Source organism: Podarcis pityusensis (genome assembly GCF_964106645.2).
Source record: "Podarcis pityusensis genome assembly, chromosome: 15".
Lineage (NCBI taxonomy): Eukaryota > Metazoa > Chordata > Lepidosauria > Squamata > Lacertidae > Podarcis > Podarcis pityusensis.
Window position 1 is genome coordinate 7,173,526 of NC_138040.1, and position 16,607 is coordinate 7,190,132.

General features: G+C 46.5%; 1 protein-coding gene across 7 annotated transcripts in view; it reads right to left on the reverse strand.

Annotated features, from left to right (window-relative positions):
* SYNRG (synergin gamma) overlaps window positions 1-16,607 on the reverse strand; it is a 57,675-nt gene that overhangs the window by 34,722 nt on the left and 6,346 nt on the right. For 3 of the 7 annotated variants that reach the window (XR_013979833.1, XM_080982778.1, XM_080982777.1), the window contains exons 3-12: window positions 15,172-15,290; window positions 13,529-13,659; window positions 12,647-12,752; window positions 12,017-12,128; window positions 10,073-10,378; window positions 8,631-8,864; window positions 6,737-6,814; window positions 5,451-5,647; window positions 4,217-4,465; window positions 1,349-1,485 (exon numbers count right to left, since the gene is read on the reverse strand). Coding sequence is in view for 6 of the 7 variants with exons in the window: in XM_080982778.1 (XP_080838904.1) it covers window positions 1,349-1,485; window positions 4,217-4,465; window positions 5,451-5,647; window positions 6,737-6,814; window positions 8,631-8,864; window positions 10,073-10,378; window positions 12,017-12,128; window positions 12,647-12,752; window positions 13,529-13,659; window positions 15,172-15,290 (1,669 nt within the window). In the remaining variant the exon portion in view is untranslated. The remainder of the gene's footprint in view (window positions 1-1,348; window positions 1,486-4,216; window positions 4,466-5,450; window positions 5,648-6,736; window positions 6,815-8,630; window positions 8,865-10,072; window positions 10,379-12,016; window positions 12,129-12,646; window positions 12,753-13,528; window positions 13,660-15,171; window positions 15,291-16,607) is intronic. The other 4 variants (XM_080982782.1, XM_080982781.1, XM_080982780.1 and 1 more) reach the window with 3 other exon arrangements.

Here is a 16,607-nt window from a genome sequence, read left to right on the forward strand (position 1 = left end):
GCTCTAGTTGAGGCCAGCCTAACCTCTCTGAGGCCTGGGACCTTGAGGATGTTATTATTTGCAGACCGTAGGTTTCTCTGTGGGGCATACCAGGAGAGGCGGTCCCGTAGGTACGAGGGTCCTAGGCCGTATAGGGCTTTAAAGGTTAAAACCAGCACCTTAAACCTGATCCTGTACTCCACCGGGAGCCAGTGCAGCTGGTATAGTACCGGATGAATGTGATCTCGCAGCGAAGACCCCATAAGGAGTCTCGCCGCGGCATTCTGCACCCGCTGGAGTTTCTGGGTCAGTCTCAAGGGCAGCCCCACGTAGAGCGAGTTACAATAATCCAGTCTGGAGGTGACCGTCGCATGGATCACAGTGGCTAGGTCAGGGCGAGAGAGAAAAATGTCTTTCAAACAATTAGACCAGCATATTAGACTGCAAACAGTTACGCCACTCCAGAGGGGAGGTGCAGTCACACGGGACAGAGACGCAGGTGAGGCTTTTCCAGGAAAAACAACCTCTCCCTTCCACAGCTACATATCTGCTGACTCACACTCCAATTAGACCGTCACGGGAGGACATTTTCTGTGCCAAAGATGAATGGCTGCAATGCATTCTACATATTTATATGTAGCGGCTTCTAAGTGTAAGAGGAAAAGTAATATGCAATAAAAAGAAGGCTAGAATGGCTAAGTCATAATTGCTGTGTTTATGGTATAGGTCATTATACTGTGTTAAACGTAATTACTGTTACTTATTGCAGTAAGATCAGGAATTCATTTCAATGCAAGATACAGTGAAGAAAACAGGGAGCTGTCTTATATCAAGTCCGACCATGGCTCCACCTACACTGACAGGCAGCTGCTCTCCAGGTTTGTCTCCCAGTCCTAATTGGAGATGCTAGAGATTGACCCTGGGACACTTGGGAGTGCAAAATAGATGCTCTACTACTGAGCCACAGATCTTCCCTGGGGTGGGGTGGGGGGGAGCAAGATTCCATTCATCACGGTTCTGAATTATACCTGCTCTCCAAGGTTTCAAATGGGTTTCCCCCCCTGGCCTTAGCTGGAGATGCTGGGGATTGAACCTGGGACTTTTTGCCTCCCAATCACATGATCACTGAACTATATTTGTTCCCCATTTACAAGAGAACTAAACCAGTGGCTCTTCTACAAAGCTTGGGCATGATTGGCCTAAAACGTAACTGGATCCGATTTAGAATGAGGCATGGACATAGTCCTGTTTCTATGTCTCCTAAGTGGGAAGATGTGAAAAGCTATTTTTGTTTGTTTTTGACACACAAATATACACACACTTGCCAGCAAAAACCCCTACAGTAAAAGTACGTTTTTAAATCCTCTACCTGCTCTGCTGCTGTGCTGCACACGCCTTGCTTGATCCAGATGCTTCTCCCTGGAAATCTGTAAAGGTGTCATCAAGCCCTCCAGACTTAGAAGCGTCCTGGAAATCTTGGAAGTCGTCGTCATCTTGTTTGGCTGCCTAGATTAATATGAAATCATAAAGTCCCCTTTCAGGGTGAGAGCAATCTTGTACCTAGCTGCTTTGCATTCTTTAAAACTAACACTACTATGCTATGTATTTTGTTATTTATTGGCTACTCCTAAAGTTCCTAGGAGGCTTCCAATAGCAGAGATGCACACTTTTCCTTCTCTTCCCTTAAAACCAGAAGCATGCTTTGTTCCTACACCCCAGAAGATTTGCTTTCATAGTGCACAGGAGAAAGAAGTGGGAGATGATGGCGCCGGGTCAAGTCTCCACTGAGTCTCTGCTGTGTAAGTAGGACTCTAATTATCAAATTACTCTGATAAAAAGGCTCAGCCTATGAAAATAACTGCCGACTTTTATCAGTAAAAGACTCCGGGAGCTGTCAGGTGGACTTTCAAATCTCCCCTCCCTTTTGAAGCCACTTACATCAACTTTGAACTCCCCCCTTGCAAAGCCCTTAAAACTGTGGGCTGGATAAAGTAGCCCTATTTATTTCTGAGTCCGAGCATGGTACAGTGGTACCTCGGGCTACATACGCTTCAGGTTACAGACGCCGCTAACCCAGAAATATTACCTCAGGTTAAGAACTCTGCTTCAGTATGAGAACAGAAATTGTGCTCCAGCAGCGCGGCAGCAGCAGGAGGCCCCACTAGCTAAAGTGGTGCTTCAGGTTAAGAACAGTTTCAGGTTAAGAACGGACCTCCAGAACGAATTAAGTACTTAACCAGAGGTACCACTGTACTTACAAGACAATGTTGCAAAGAACTGGGGATTTCACCCACAGAACCTGTAACAACTGCCCCAAAGAAAAAACAGGCCAAAATTTCAACATACTTTCAACCCAAGGCTAATGAAGCAAATAATCCAGGAAACCTCCATGCTCATGAGTGGTCTGTTGACCACACCTGGATTGGAAGGAGAACGAAGCGTCGGCTCCCAGAGGAGGGTGTTTGCAGAGCTTCTGCATAAGTCACTGTTCAAAGCACAGCTCTTTCCCATGTCAGTGACTCATGCAGAGAGTCCTTCCAAGGAGTACAGAATCATAGAATCATAAAGTTGGAAGGGACCATAAGAGTCATCTAGGCCAACCCCCTGCAATGCAGGAATCTTTTGCCCAACAAGGCTCGAACCCACAGCCCTGAGATTAAGAGTCTCACGCTCTACTGACTGAGCTATCCCAGCTAGCAGTAATTCTGCTGCATGTCTGCATCAAGAGTGACTGGGTGATCCTACCGCACTGCATACAGATGCACAGCAGAGGCAAACTGTAGTTAAACATAGCTGCATAAAACCCATTGAAATGAATAGACATTATTAATTCATTTACTGAAACGCATTTATAAACTGCTTACTTTTTTAAAAAAAAAATCTAAGTTTTAAAAAACAAACAACATATTGTTAGAACATAAAACAAAAATAAAACAGAAGTATTTAAAAACAACCACCACAGGGCTGTATCCGACTAAGTTTCACTCAGAACTGACCCCTTGAAAGGAACCTAAGTCAATAGTACAGTGGTACCTCAGTTCTTGAACATCTCCGTTGGCAAACATTTCAGAACCTGAATGCCAAAAACCTGGAAGTAAATGCTTCCATTTTCGAACGCACCTCGGAAGTCAAATGGCTTCCGCTGCGTGTTTTTTCAATTTTCTCAACTGAATTTGCAGACAGCCCTTTGCGCCTCGGTTTTCGAACGTTTCGGAACTCAAACGGTCTTTCGGAATGGATTACGTTTGAGAACCGAGGTACCATTGTATCCTTTAACTTCAATGTGCCTACTCTGAGTAGGACCACCACTGACTACAACCCAATAAAATTTAAAAGAAAAGATGCACTTAAACACAATGAAAGCCATATAAAAACACTGTAATTTATATGGGTTTTAAGCTGCCTTGCATACAGTCATGCAGAGAAACGGCATGCGGGTTAAAAATGAAGCACAAATACTTAAAAACTGAAAGCAAAGAAACAGGATGTGAGAACGGCAACTGAGCATTGGAAGACACAAGATTTATCCACCCGGGAAGAATGGCAGATGAAGTTGATGGACTACATGGAATGGGCGGAAATGACTGGCAGAATCCGAGACCAGGGAGAAGAGTCGGTGGAAGAAGATTGGAAAAAGTTTAAAGACTATTTACAGAAATATTGTAAAATTAATGAATGTTAGAAAAATGTTGGAATGAAGTTATATGGCTTCAGTAGAAATGTTATAAGGAATTAAGTATAAATAGATTAATAGAGAATTAAAGGGAAAAATAAGGTTAAAATGTGTTACGATAATTATAGGATGGAAAGCAGAGGAAGATGGAAAGGAATTGCTGAAACAACTAAATAGAAGTGGAATACAAAAAGGGAGGTGTGAGGAGGTCATGGAAATAAGTGAATGAAAGATTGAAATTATTTGATGTGTTTTAAATTGTTTTTGTTCTGTTTTCTTAGTTTAAATTGTTTTTGTTTTGTTTTCTTAGTTTAAATTGTTTTTGTTAGTTTAGTGTTAGGTATTGTTTTTGTATTGTATTGTATTATTTTCTTTTTCTATGTATGTTCAAATTGTTGGAAAGTAATAAATATTATTTTTAAAAAAAAGAGAACGGCAACTGAGCATTAAAAGAAAGAGATGTTCATGCTCTGTTGCTTAAATATTGGCTGGAAAGGACAAGTTCTTGCTTAAACCCACTTCAAGAAGGATTCTCGCTTATTGCATGGCATACGCGGCACTGACCTGGCTTGGAGGGTAAGGCGGCATGAACCCGCTGGGCGCCGGCGCTGAAGGTCCCGCCACTGGTGCAGCCATGTTGATCCCCACCACGGCGGGCGTCATACTAAGAGGCATGGAGACGGGAGGCCCTGGCGGCATCATCGGCTGCTGGCTCACCGTGACAGGGATTGCCATCGGGAGCCCACTCAGTGTAGGGAGCGGGGCAGAGGGGAACTGGTTCAAACCGTCCGGGCTCATAGCCGGAAGGCCTCTCTGTAAGTGAAAAGAGGGGGCAGGGAAAGCATTAATAGACAGCAGCACTATTTTTATAAGGCGCTATTAGAATGCGAAGCTAAAGATGAACAAGTAATATCTTCAATAATACATTGAGCAATGGATATTGGTCACAATACAGTGGTACCTCGGGTTAAGCATTTAATTCATTCCAGAGGTCCATTATTAACCTGAAACTGTTCTTAACCTGAAGCACCACTTTAGCTAATGGGGCCTCCTGCTGCTGCTGCTGCCGTGCCGCCGGAGCACGATTTCTGTTCTCATCCTGAAGCAAAGTTCTTAACCCGAGGTACTATTTCTGGGTTAGCAGAGTCTGTAACCTGAAGCGTATGTAACCCGAGGTACCACTGTATTGAAATGTCGGCATGGGAGCGGTTGTGGAACACAGAATTAAAGTTTACATCAAGTTATGGTTTGAGGGGGAAATGTCTGAAAATGAGTTAAAGCAAAACTAGCAAAAATCGAAATCAAGTATTTGTTGGAAATGTAAAAATAAGGGAGGTATTTTTCCCCATGTGTGGTGGACTTGCAATAAGGTAAAAGCCTACTGAGAGATGGTATGTAATGAATTGAAAAAAAATGTTTGCAATAACCTCAATTAAGAAACCAGAGGCTTGGGGGGGGGGGAAATTATGGGATTAGAGTTACCTAGACAATATAAAAAATTATTTATGTATGTGACCACTGCTGCTCAAATGATTTCTCCAACTCTACTGAAATGATACAGGACTTTGTGTAATTTTCCACCAATGCCTGGGGGTGAAGCAACCCATTTGGAGACCGGCACATCACTGTAGCAAAGGGGGTGCAGAATCTGGCCAGCTTCTTGGATGCAGGATCGCTACAAGCTCTGCACCACAGCACGTCCTTTCCCGCTTTTCTAATAAGAGGTGCACAGAACCCACTCAAAATATGTGAGCTGACCTTCCCCCAGCTTTGCCTCCCAGTGTTTAGTCGCTTCTACCTGAGTTACGGCTATCATAGCCAGAACGGTATACAGCTCTTCTTTCGTAAGCTTCCCAGGAGTGGTGCGATTGGCCAAGGCCCATATTTGCCCCAGCGTCTCCCTGGGAAGTCCAGAAGACATCAGGATGGGATAAAGTTTGCCAGTGTCTATTCCAGTGGGCGTCATAGTGGTTTCTAGAATTTTCTTGTACAGATCTGCAAAGAAAAAAAGCCAGCCAAAAAAAGAAGAAGTTTGCATAATCAGGAGTTGCCAACATGTAAGAACCCAAATTAGAGACAAGATGAACTTGGACTTGGACACCATCAAATGCCAACCCTCCAGCTCCACTGTGGAGCTGGACAGCAAACAGAGCATGTACAGAATTCTACATGGAAGTATAATAATAATTAATAATAATAATAATAATAATAATAATAATAATTTGTACCCCGCCCATCTGGCTGGGTTTCCCCAGCCACTCTGGGTGGCTTCCAACAAAGATTAAAAATACATTAAAATGTCACACATTAAAAACTTCCCTAACAGGGCTGCCTTCAGATGTCTTCTAAATGCCAGATAGTTGTTTATCTCTTTGACATCTGAAAGGAGGGTGTTCCACAGGGCGGGTGCCACTACCAAGAAGGCCTGGTTCCCTGTAGCTTTGCTTCTCGCAGTGAGGGAACCACTACAAGGCCCTCGGCACTGGACCTCAGTGTCTGGGCAGAACAATTCAGCGACATGTGTGATTTCTTGTGGCCTAGCAGTTAGAGTGTCAGGCTGAAACCTGGGTTTAAATCTCTACTCAGCCCTACAAAAGTCCACTGTGACCCCTTGGACCAGCCTTAGCTACTTCACAGGGTTGTTGTGAGAATAAAATGGCAGGATGGGGAGCGGAAGAGAACAGACCACCTGAATGAAGCTTATAGACCCTTTTCTAAATGTTTTCAGAAGGTTTTCAGTAGTTTTTTTATATGTATTAGCTATGTTCCTACTTTAAATGGTAGTGTTTTAACATTTTGATGCTCCCAGACTCCTTTGAGAGAAGGGTGGTATAAAAATCCAATAAATAAAAGAAAAGAAAAGTGAGACGCCCTTAGCAAGCCGTTTAAAATCTAGTGTTCCCTGCTAAGCACTTAGCACAGACTCTATATACCAGTCCCCTCACCTGCAGAAAGGGCAAATCATCTTAAGAAATAAGCTGGTTTAATTACAAGTCATCCAGAATGGGAGGTGAGCTTGCATCACCTTTTCTAATACCTTCAAAGGCTATTCCTGCTCAGTTTCATCATTGCTATTAATATTACCTGGAACTAAATTATCATTGTAAATCCAGGGAGGCATCAGTTGCTGGATTGGATCCTGGGAAGGGAAGACTCCGACACCTAAAAGGCACACACACGAAAGGAAAACTATATTTAGGAAATATCTGCAGCAAAATGACTCATCTGGAACACTTCCGTCATCTTATTTCAAAGGAGGAATCGCCTCTCTTGCAAGCAGTCCGGAATAAAATGGCACGCTCAAAGAAATGAGGGAAGAGACTCTCCTTCTGAACACAAATCAAGCTTTAAACACTCTGTATATGCAACACAGCCTCTCTACACAGAGCTCTTGGGAAGCATTTCTAGGACTGTTGGAATTTAAAAAAATAAATGCAATTCAGCTGAGCGCTGGTGGGACCAAGGACCGGCTGAGTGCTGGCAAGGAGACCAGCCTTCTGAATCGAGGCCAATGACAGGCAGAGATAGAGCCAATGGCAGGTGAAGTCACCTACTGACTTGTTGTAAGTGAGAAGGGAGGAAGACGGGGGCTGTCTGAGGTTGGTGGGGCAGAGTCCCATTTGCCCTTTTGGATAAGCCTCCACGGCAACTAGGCGGGGCTTTTCTATTTCTACAAATCGCCATAGTAAGAGCAATAGCTTTCCTTAGCCATACTAAGCTTTCTCCTGAAGAGGAGTGGAGGGGTAATGTTCTGGCCAGAGAAGTCAAAACACACATCTGGCCCTCGGAGCCTCCGCTCCTGCAGCTGCAGAGTGCCAACTTCTGCAAACGCCTCTCCTTGGGAATCAAATGGAACTGAAGAGGCTGCTTGAGTGATGCCAGCAGCAAGTACTTGTATGGCCATCATCGTGGTGGTGGTGGAATCTAGCATCTGCAAAGAGCGATGGCCATAGAGTCCATCTCAAGTTCATTCCACACCACTGCCACTTCGTTTTATGCCTGTTCTTTAAGCAGGCAAAACCCTTCTTAATTTGTAGAGTCCGTTAAGTGCTATCGCTGCTGTTAGAAGAGAGGCCACCTGAACAGCAATCCAGGCGGTGCGCAGAGAACTAAACGGAGAAGCGGAAATACTGGGACAGTTAATAATGGGTTCTATTGCTCAAATTACGTTTGTGTGAATTATTATAGAACATAGGCAGAGTCTGTCTAGCTCAGTATTGTCTGCACTGACTGGCAGCGGCTCCCCAGGGTTTCAGAAGGGGGTCTTTCTACTTGAGCTGCTGGGGGTTGAAACAGGGACATTCTGCCCATGCTGCAGCACTGAGCTACATCTCTCCCCTTAATATTCCACTCCTCCTGGTGCTGCATTTAGCAGGAAGACAACGAGCTGCCTTATACCAAGTCATATTGTTGGTCTGCTTAGCCCTGTGTTGTCTACACTGACTGGCAGCTGCTCTCCAGGGTTTCAGACAGTGGGTATTCCCAGTCCTATCTGGAGATGCAAGGGACTGAACCTGGAACCTTCTGCATGCAAAAGCAGAAGCTCCACAACTGACCTATGTCCCTTCTCCTATCACCTGCCTTTAAGTCCACACCATCCATCAACTTCATTCATGGTATTGGGATGCGTTTGTTGCTGTTTGAGGAGATGAGGTGTTTATTTCCCCCCCACTCCACAAGGTAAATGACAGCTAAAGACAAGAATCAGAAGAAAGCATGCATGATTGGAAGAACTTTTTTTCTGCAGGATCAAATCTTATTCAAAGAAGCTTGTTAGGTTTTGACCCTTACAGGTTACAAAGTTTGAAAAACAGAAGCAGAACTTGCGGACGTCACATGTTAAGTCAGGAGAATCGGCGCTTCGCTGTTATTATTCAAGCAGGGGTTCAGAGCAAAATCACCCGGCATTCGTGTTAAAGAGGTTAGCATGTTCAAGCAGCACTGCAGCGTACGCTCTGCAAGACACAGATATGCTCACCACGCTCTTGGGCTGACAGGTTTTGTTCTGAAGCCTTGTTTGCCTTTGGACCGGGGCTGCCGCTCGGGAGCGCCCCTGCGGGCTGCCAGTTACTGGCCCCTAACCTGGGATCAGGGCCGTTTGCAGCTGGAGCTGCGGCACTGAGCTCAGCGTCAGGAGTTTTAAGTTTGGTTTGTGCCTGCCCAAATTCACTCAACCCACAGGGTGGCAGGGGCTTCTCTTCCAAGGGAGGGCCTGGACAGATAAAAGGAGGAATTGTTGGCACTTGGTTAAATCTCAAGTTTGGAACTCCACCCCAATCCACACACAAAACACACCCGCCTCCACACACAAAAGGAGCTGTCGAGGTGCGGAAACAAGAATGGATGAGCAGCCCCACATATACCCAAGGCTGGTGCAGGTGTCATGTCTTCCTATATGTCATTTTATTCCTTTTCAACCAGCTCTCAACATTCCATGGCTACTGAGCATGCTCAGGCCTCATTCAGTTTCTTGGTAGGGGGAGTTGCCCCTAAGGTGTGTTTCAACCCACTCCCTCCCCCAAAAAACTAGAGGTTCTCCTGAGCATGCTGATACCTCCCTCTTCTTTCCAATAGCTCCATTTTAGCTTCGTATCTGTCGGCACTCACCACATGAGTTTGACACTAGAGGGAGTGATTATTATTTTTTAGATGTTACGTATGTAAGTCACGGCTCAAGAGGCATTCCTTCCTGTGACAAAAGAGGGGAGAATACCTCTTCTAAGAAAGCACCTGCCACTATGGATTTAGAAGTACTAACTTTCAAATTCTGCTGCCCAATTAATTGGGGGTGGGTACCTCTTAAATCGGGACGCGGGTGGCGCTGTGGGTTAAACCACAGAGCCTAGGACTTGCTGATCAGAAGGTCGGCGGTTCGAATCCCGGTGACGGGGTGAGCTCCCGTTGCTCGGTCCCTGCTCCTGCCAATCTAGCAGTTCGAAAGCACGTCAAAGTGCAAGTACTGTAGATAAATAGGTACTGCTCTGGCAGGAAGGTAAGCAGCGTTTCCGTGCACTGCTCTGGTTCGCCAGAAGCGGCTTAGTCATGCTGGCCACATGACCCAGAAGCTGTACGCCGGCTCCCTCGGCCAATAAAGCGAGATGAGTGCTGCAACCCCAGAGTCGGCCACGACTGGACCTAATGGTCAGGGGTCCCTTTACCTTTACCTCTTAAATCAATCAAAATATTTTTAAGCAACCTAGTAATACAACATCATGCATATTTGCTAGACACATGTTCCACTGCATGTAACAGGGCTTACTCCAGAGGAAGTGTGCTCAGGATCACAGCCTTAATGTTGCAGCTCTAAGTCAAATCACTTGTTTTTGATTAGATGGAATTTACCAAGCACAGTTCCCATATTCAGAGCTGCTGGATTTTGTACCCCATCCCCTCCCAAACACCAAATATATGGCATGTTACCTGTTTTCTGAGTGTTTTGTGAAGCTGGAGAAGCAGAGAAATAAGGAACCTGCCCCCTGGGGCCGTGAAAGATGGAGGACACTGGAATCTGGGCTGGAGGGAGAGACTGGGCCACAACCTTCTCTGAAAGCCGTTGCCCAGCCTGGGAGCAAGGATGGCAAGACTGAAAAGGCTGGGAAGAGGTGGGAGGCACGAATATCGGGGAGTTTTCGACGGGCCCCTGTATAAAGTCACTAAACTCGTCATCGTCAAGAAAGGCAGAGGTTTGGGAGACAGACACAGTAGAATGGGATGGCGTGGGATGATCTGCAAAATGGAATGAACACACACACATACGTACACACAAAATGGAAACCAATGAGGAAAACAAGGCTTTTTGCTAAGGATAATAAATAAATTTAGAGAGGGGGAGGGAGAGACATGGACATTTCTAATAAAGGCAGAGCGGGGTTGCTGGCAATGCTGACTCCATGCCAAGCGGTACTGCTCAGCTTTTCATAAACTGCTGCACTGAGGAACATTGCTGCATTGAGGAGGTCCTCCTGAGAGTTCCCTGCCCTCAGACATTCAGGTGGTGGTGGTCCAGGAGAGTGTATTGTCTGTGGCAGCCCCTAGGTTGTGGAACTCCCTCCCCTTCAAAGGGCGTCTTACAACTTCACTATACAATCGTACCTTGGTTGTCGAACGGAATCCGTTCCGGAAGTCCGTTCGACTTCCAAAAACATTCAACAACCAAGGCACGGCTTCCGATTGGCTGCAGGAGCTTCCTGCACTCAATCGGAAGCCGCGTCGGATGTTCAACTTCCAAAGAACATTCACAAACCGGAACACTCACTTCTGGGTTTGTGGCGTTCGGGAGCCAAAACGTTAGAGTCGCAAGGCGTTCAAGATCCAAGGTACGACTGTATAGGTTTTGCCGTTACGTTGAAGATGCACCTCTTTATCCTGGGATTTGCCACCTGAGACGCATGTTGTTAGTACCCATCCTAATCTTGTGACTAAGTTTTAAAGCTGCTGCATTTGTCCTGTGAAGGTGTATGGAATGGAGGCAGTAGTGACTGACGCTTATTGGGACTAGCAGGGTGGAAGGCAGGGAGTCCAGCAGTAGGTGGAGCCAATTAATTCTGGTTCCCTTCCCCTCATAATAATAATAATAATAATAATAATCCTTCTCCCTGTTGAGTTTTATATGGGTGTTGCTATGATCCTGTCACAGTTAAGCACCCTTCAGTCCTGCTGATTTCAAAAGGAGAGGTTGAATCAGTGAGATTTATAAGTGCTTAACTCTGATTTCAGTATGTCCTTAATGTTTTAACAAATGAAGAAATGAATAAAATTATTATCAACTAGATAGATGCTAAATGGTTTTTATGACCCTTAAGCTGCATCTCATTATATCAGCCCTGCCCTTGTGGCCTCCAGAGGTTTCTAGACTACATATCCTGTTGTTGTCATTAATTTATTTACACCCTGCCCTTTTTCCCTAATGGGACTCAAGATGGCTTACAGATAAAAATAAGTGCTAAAAACATAGAAAAAGCAATTACGCATTGACAAAATTTAAACTATATGCGTGTGTTAAATCTATTTAAACCACACAAATAATTACAATTCAAAGAGCACGACACCAGCCCTTTCATTAAAAGGAGTTGGTTTCCAAAAGCTTCTTGGAACAGGAAGGTGTTCACCTGCCAGTGAAAGGACAACAAGGAGAGAATCAGTCTCGCTTCGCTAGGGAGGGAGTTCCAAAGTCTGGGAGCAGCTGCCAAAAAGGCCCTCTCCCCCGTCCCCACCAAGTGTGCCTGTGAGAGTGGGAGGACCAAGTGTCATCCCTGACCACTGGCCAGGCTGGCTGGGACTGATGGGCACTGGAGTCCGGCAACACTAGGAGAGCACCAGCTCAGGGGTTTTCATTCTCCGCATCTCTGATGAAAAACGTAATACCTGAGTTTTTAGGATGTGATGTCGGCGTGGGGTGCAGCTTCGCATCTCTGGAAAACCCATCCAGGTTCCCTTTAATAGCTTCCAGTGCATCGTCTCTGCTCTTCTCACCCATCTAAAAACAGAGACATTAGAGCGTAAGAAAAAGATGGCAGCTGGATCAGGCCAAAGGCCCCTCTAGCCAGTGGCCAACCAGTTGCCCCAAAGGAAAGCCTGCAAACAGGACCCGAGTACGAGAGCACCGTCCCCTCCTGCGGTTTGCAGCAACTGGCATTCAGAAGCACCCTGCCTGACAGTGAAGACATGACCCGCGGTGAAACTCTTAACGGCATGTGAAAAATATGTTGTGAACACTTTTTCTTCCCCTAACAAAAGGCAGTTTTGCATCTCAGTGGCAACCTTTATCAAGAGGCCAACCGAAACAGTCAAACTAAAGCAGTTTTTTGTCCGGGAGAAGTTTATCATTTCATATCTTGCTTTTTGTTCAGCCTTGTACATTTCAATGCTCTGCACTGTTTCATTAAAAGGTTACATTTTCTATCAGCTGTGCTCATTTTCCCAGCTCAAGAGAAAGTATGTTAATTAATTTAAAATCTGACAGGGTGCTGCTGAAAACATCCCTTGTCAACAGACCTTTGGCTTCACGCTGCTTAAAAGCCGTAGCTTTTGTTTCTGCTCTTCAAACTGGCGCCTTTTTCTTTCCTCTTCGAAAAACTTTTGCTGGTGTTCATATCGTTTCCTGCAACGAGATTCAAGCCATGCCATTTTTTTTTAAAAAGGATTATTATTTAGGCCATATGTTTCACCACTATTTATTTTCCTGCTTTCCGCAGCTAAGTATTACATTTCTTAAACCAGAGGTAGGGAAACCTCTTTCACCTGAGGGCCACATTCCCTTCTGTGCAATCTTCTGAGGGCCATGTGCCCTTGGTGGGCAGGGCCAGAAGTAAAAGTGGGTGGAGCAACCCATGTAAATTTTACCTTTGTGTCCTAGGCTGGTTTCTATACGCACCGACATGACCCTTCCTCTTCTCTATCTAGGCAAGCAAGAGACATTGTTCAAAGACAACACCAGCCAAGTAAGCCCATTAATGGGGGGCTGCACTTGACCCCAGGCTTGCCTTAGGACAACAACACTGCCCAAGACCCAATCTTGTTCGTGGTACTCTTAATTTCCAAATTCAGATGTGATCTTCACAGCTGCCTGGCTGAAATGGGTTCTCATGATAATGCTCCTTGCTTGCTTGGTAGGAGAGGGGGGTTTGTGTGTGTTTAGAACCTTGTGGTTTCTGAAAAGTTGGAATGCAGCCTACTGTACAAAGGTCAGTCATCTCCTTTTCTCCGCCCACTTTTGCCACTGGCTCCACCCACCACTGGTATGTCAGCCCCATATGGTTGCCCAAAACGGAATGTTCTTCTTGGGCTCTAAAGGCACCCCGCCCCTAGCATAAGGCCCCTAACGACCCTTCTCATCTCCATCCCAACACTTGGGGGGGACAGCTAAGCATCACTTACTGTTGCTCTTCCACAAACTGCTTCCGCATGTCCTGGGTGTACTGAGGAGCTGCTGGGCGCATTCCTAAGAATGGAGCCTGCCCCATGTATGACATTCCAGCCGCTGGCATCGGGCCCAGATTCATGCCACCCTGGGAAGCAAATGAAACATATGGCATTCAATTATTTAATGTTAAAAATAAAAAAACCACCTTGCTAAGAGCAAGAAACATTGGGGGAAGCCAGCCCAGGAATCTGGGAAAGGGATGCAGCTCAGTGAGAAAACACCTGCATGGTGTGCAGAAGGTTTCTGGTCCAATCTGCAATGGCCACGGGACCTGCTGCAACAAAACACTGCAGTGGTGGAGGGTTCCTGCTTTACGGGAGTTCCAACCAGCCATGCACACTTCCAATACAGCTCGTCCCATTCCATCCAACTCCCGTTTCAACTTTCTGTCACCACCGAGGATGCTTCGTCCTCGTTGCCCTCTAGCATGCTTCCCCCAAGATTCTGTGCTCTCATTGGGGCTTGCTGTGTAAAGAGTTCCTCATCCCCTCCCCGTAACACCCGAGACACAAATAGGATGCTTGGTGGTGGCAGAGTGCCGGCACCAGCAGTTGACAAGGTGGGGCACTGACCCAAGGGCCACAGGGGCTTGAAAGGGCATCTCGCCAGCCCAACCTGGCTCCACTGCTGTTCAGCAAATGCGTGCGCGCGCTCTCTCTCCCCCTCCCTCTCTCTTTTAGCAGCAAGCTCATTTCTGAATAAGGGCTCAGCTCACCCATGGTGGCTGCCCTAGCAGTGTCTGAGTAGGACTATAAATCTACAGGCTGGGGCATTGCATTTGAGTAACTTCAAGATGGCAGGTGGCCACAATGGATAGCAGCCAAGCTTAGCTCCCATTCAAAAGCACTCCCACCTGCCACAGCTTTGGCACGCCTGGGAGCAGGCAGTGAGCATGTGGCCCCATGCCAAAATGCCAAGGGCCCCCCAAAGTCTGACACTGGTTGTACTCAGATGATATTTGGAGAAGCCTCACAGGGTGGCTTTGGTGCAAGAGCAAGGATACTGTAGTGGTTCTAGGGGTTGCTCGTGCGTAAGCCGGTGCAAACACCTGGCTGGGTTGCCTGAGTGAACCTTTTCTGTCCGGACAGCCACTCACCCGTGGCTGTCTCAATCGCTGGCAGAATCCGTCAGTGGGCGTTTCTTAAACTTCTTCCAGCAAAGAAGCTCTTTGACGCCTAGTCTCCTCCTACTCTCTCTGCGCGAAAGCCTTCTGCACAAGGAGGGCGTAGGCAGCGGAGGACCCCTACTCTCCCCGCTGGTCCCCGGCAAGGAGTCATGGGACCGCCTCGCCGCTTCCCCCATCTGCCCCCCTTCTCCACTGGTGCTACGTTGATTCTCTTCCCCAGAAGATGGGCTGCCTCTCCCAATCCCGGGACGCTCTCTGGAATCCCTCTGGATTTTGCTCTCTCCCTCCGGCACTGATGGCAGTTCCCTGACAGATACGTATTAAAATATTTTATTTATGAGAAAGAAGCTTAGGAAGGGGAAGCCTGCCGGGCCGCTGCCTTCGGTTTCTCGCATAAATCAGCAAACTCCACTCCTCCTGATACAGATCAAAGCCCAAGAGCTTCCTGTTGACTAAGCACAAGTCTCAAACCTGCATGGTCATTGTTCCAGGAGGCATCTGAGAGCCGTAATTCATTCCAATCATGCCCTGCATGTTGGGCTGCATGACCGACACCATCGAGAAGCCTTGCTGTTGCATGGGAATCATACCTACACCAAGGCATGAAAGGTTTGGTTAGGATTCCCTGTTAGATCTAAATTTTATTAATCCACAACTACAAGCATAATTATCTGGGCCAAGGCAGGCCACCATCTGGCCCAACCATTATTTCAATATTATTAATCAACTGATTATTTTTCTTGATTATTTAATGTCTAAATCACTTAATATATTAAAAAATATATCTAAGCAGTGTACATAAAAACTGAAAAAACAACAAATTAAACAAAATATTACAAAAATACAGCTACATATAAAAATGTTACATTAATACAAAGTGATATGAATATTAATTCATTTTCCTTCTGACACACCCTCCCTCTCAGCCTCTGGGTTCTCTCCCGGGGTCCGAACAAACTCTCAGCTCGCCCACAAAAGTCTCACAATGAGAAGAGTTCCTGGAAACAGCGGGTAGCAGCCTGGGCACCCTGGTCTCTCACACTAGACTTGCTTTTTATGGGCAGACCCAGGGTGGATGGTACTTCCTCAGGCTGCCTACAGCTGTGTCCCATTCAGCTGCGCTCCCACATGCAGTTCCAGGTATAGCAGGTTTGCTGAGTTTCTCAGGGGGTCCAGAGGGTGGGGAAGGGGGCCCCCCTCCACCCACAGCTCTTTCTTCCCCCACTGTCTCATCCTCCTCCAGCTGCTTTACTGTCCCATGGCAGGGCTTGGTTAAGGGGTTGGGGATGGGCTGCCAGATCACATACTCCTTCTGGGGATGGCTCCAGATTTAGGGGGGAGGCCCTGGACACAGTGCCTTCCAGCCGGTCCCCTTCTTCTGCCACCGGACCCAACATATGGGGGCTGTGGGTAGCTCCAGGCAATGCTAGGTTGCTGGGGCTAGCTGCCATTTTAATTTCACACATTCCCATTGAGGCAGGGTCATTCTTGGCACATTGTGGGAAAGTGGAGCGGCAGGCAGACCCAAGCCGCCCAGGGCAGGTACCAGAAGTGGGATCTGCCCCAAGTCTGCCAGGCAAGGATGCCATCCCGGGATCCCTTCCTCCAGCCCTTCCCCTCTCTGCAAGTCTTAGTCACGATTAAGAGCTACATCATTACAAGCCTTGATAATGGTTAATCTAACTGGGGATTCCATTAGGAAGAGCTCTGAAGCCAAATAATTAGAATTGACCTTGGTCAATGGCAGCACTGGCACATTCCTTAAGAACAGTTAACACCTCTGGGGAAAGCACCTGATATGTAACTCTGATTAAAGAGCTGTATCTGACCAATCCTGCATTGTCAGGTGTCCTGGCATCTCCCCAAGGAAGCCTTGGAGCTCTACATCTATGGAAGAGGAACCCAAA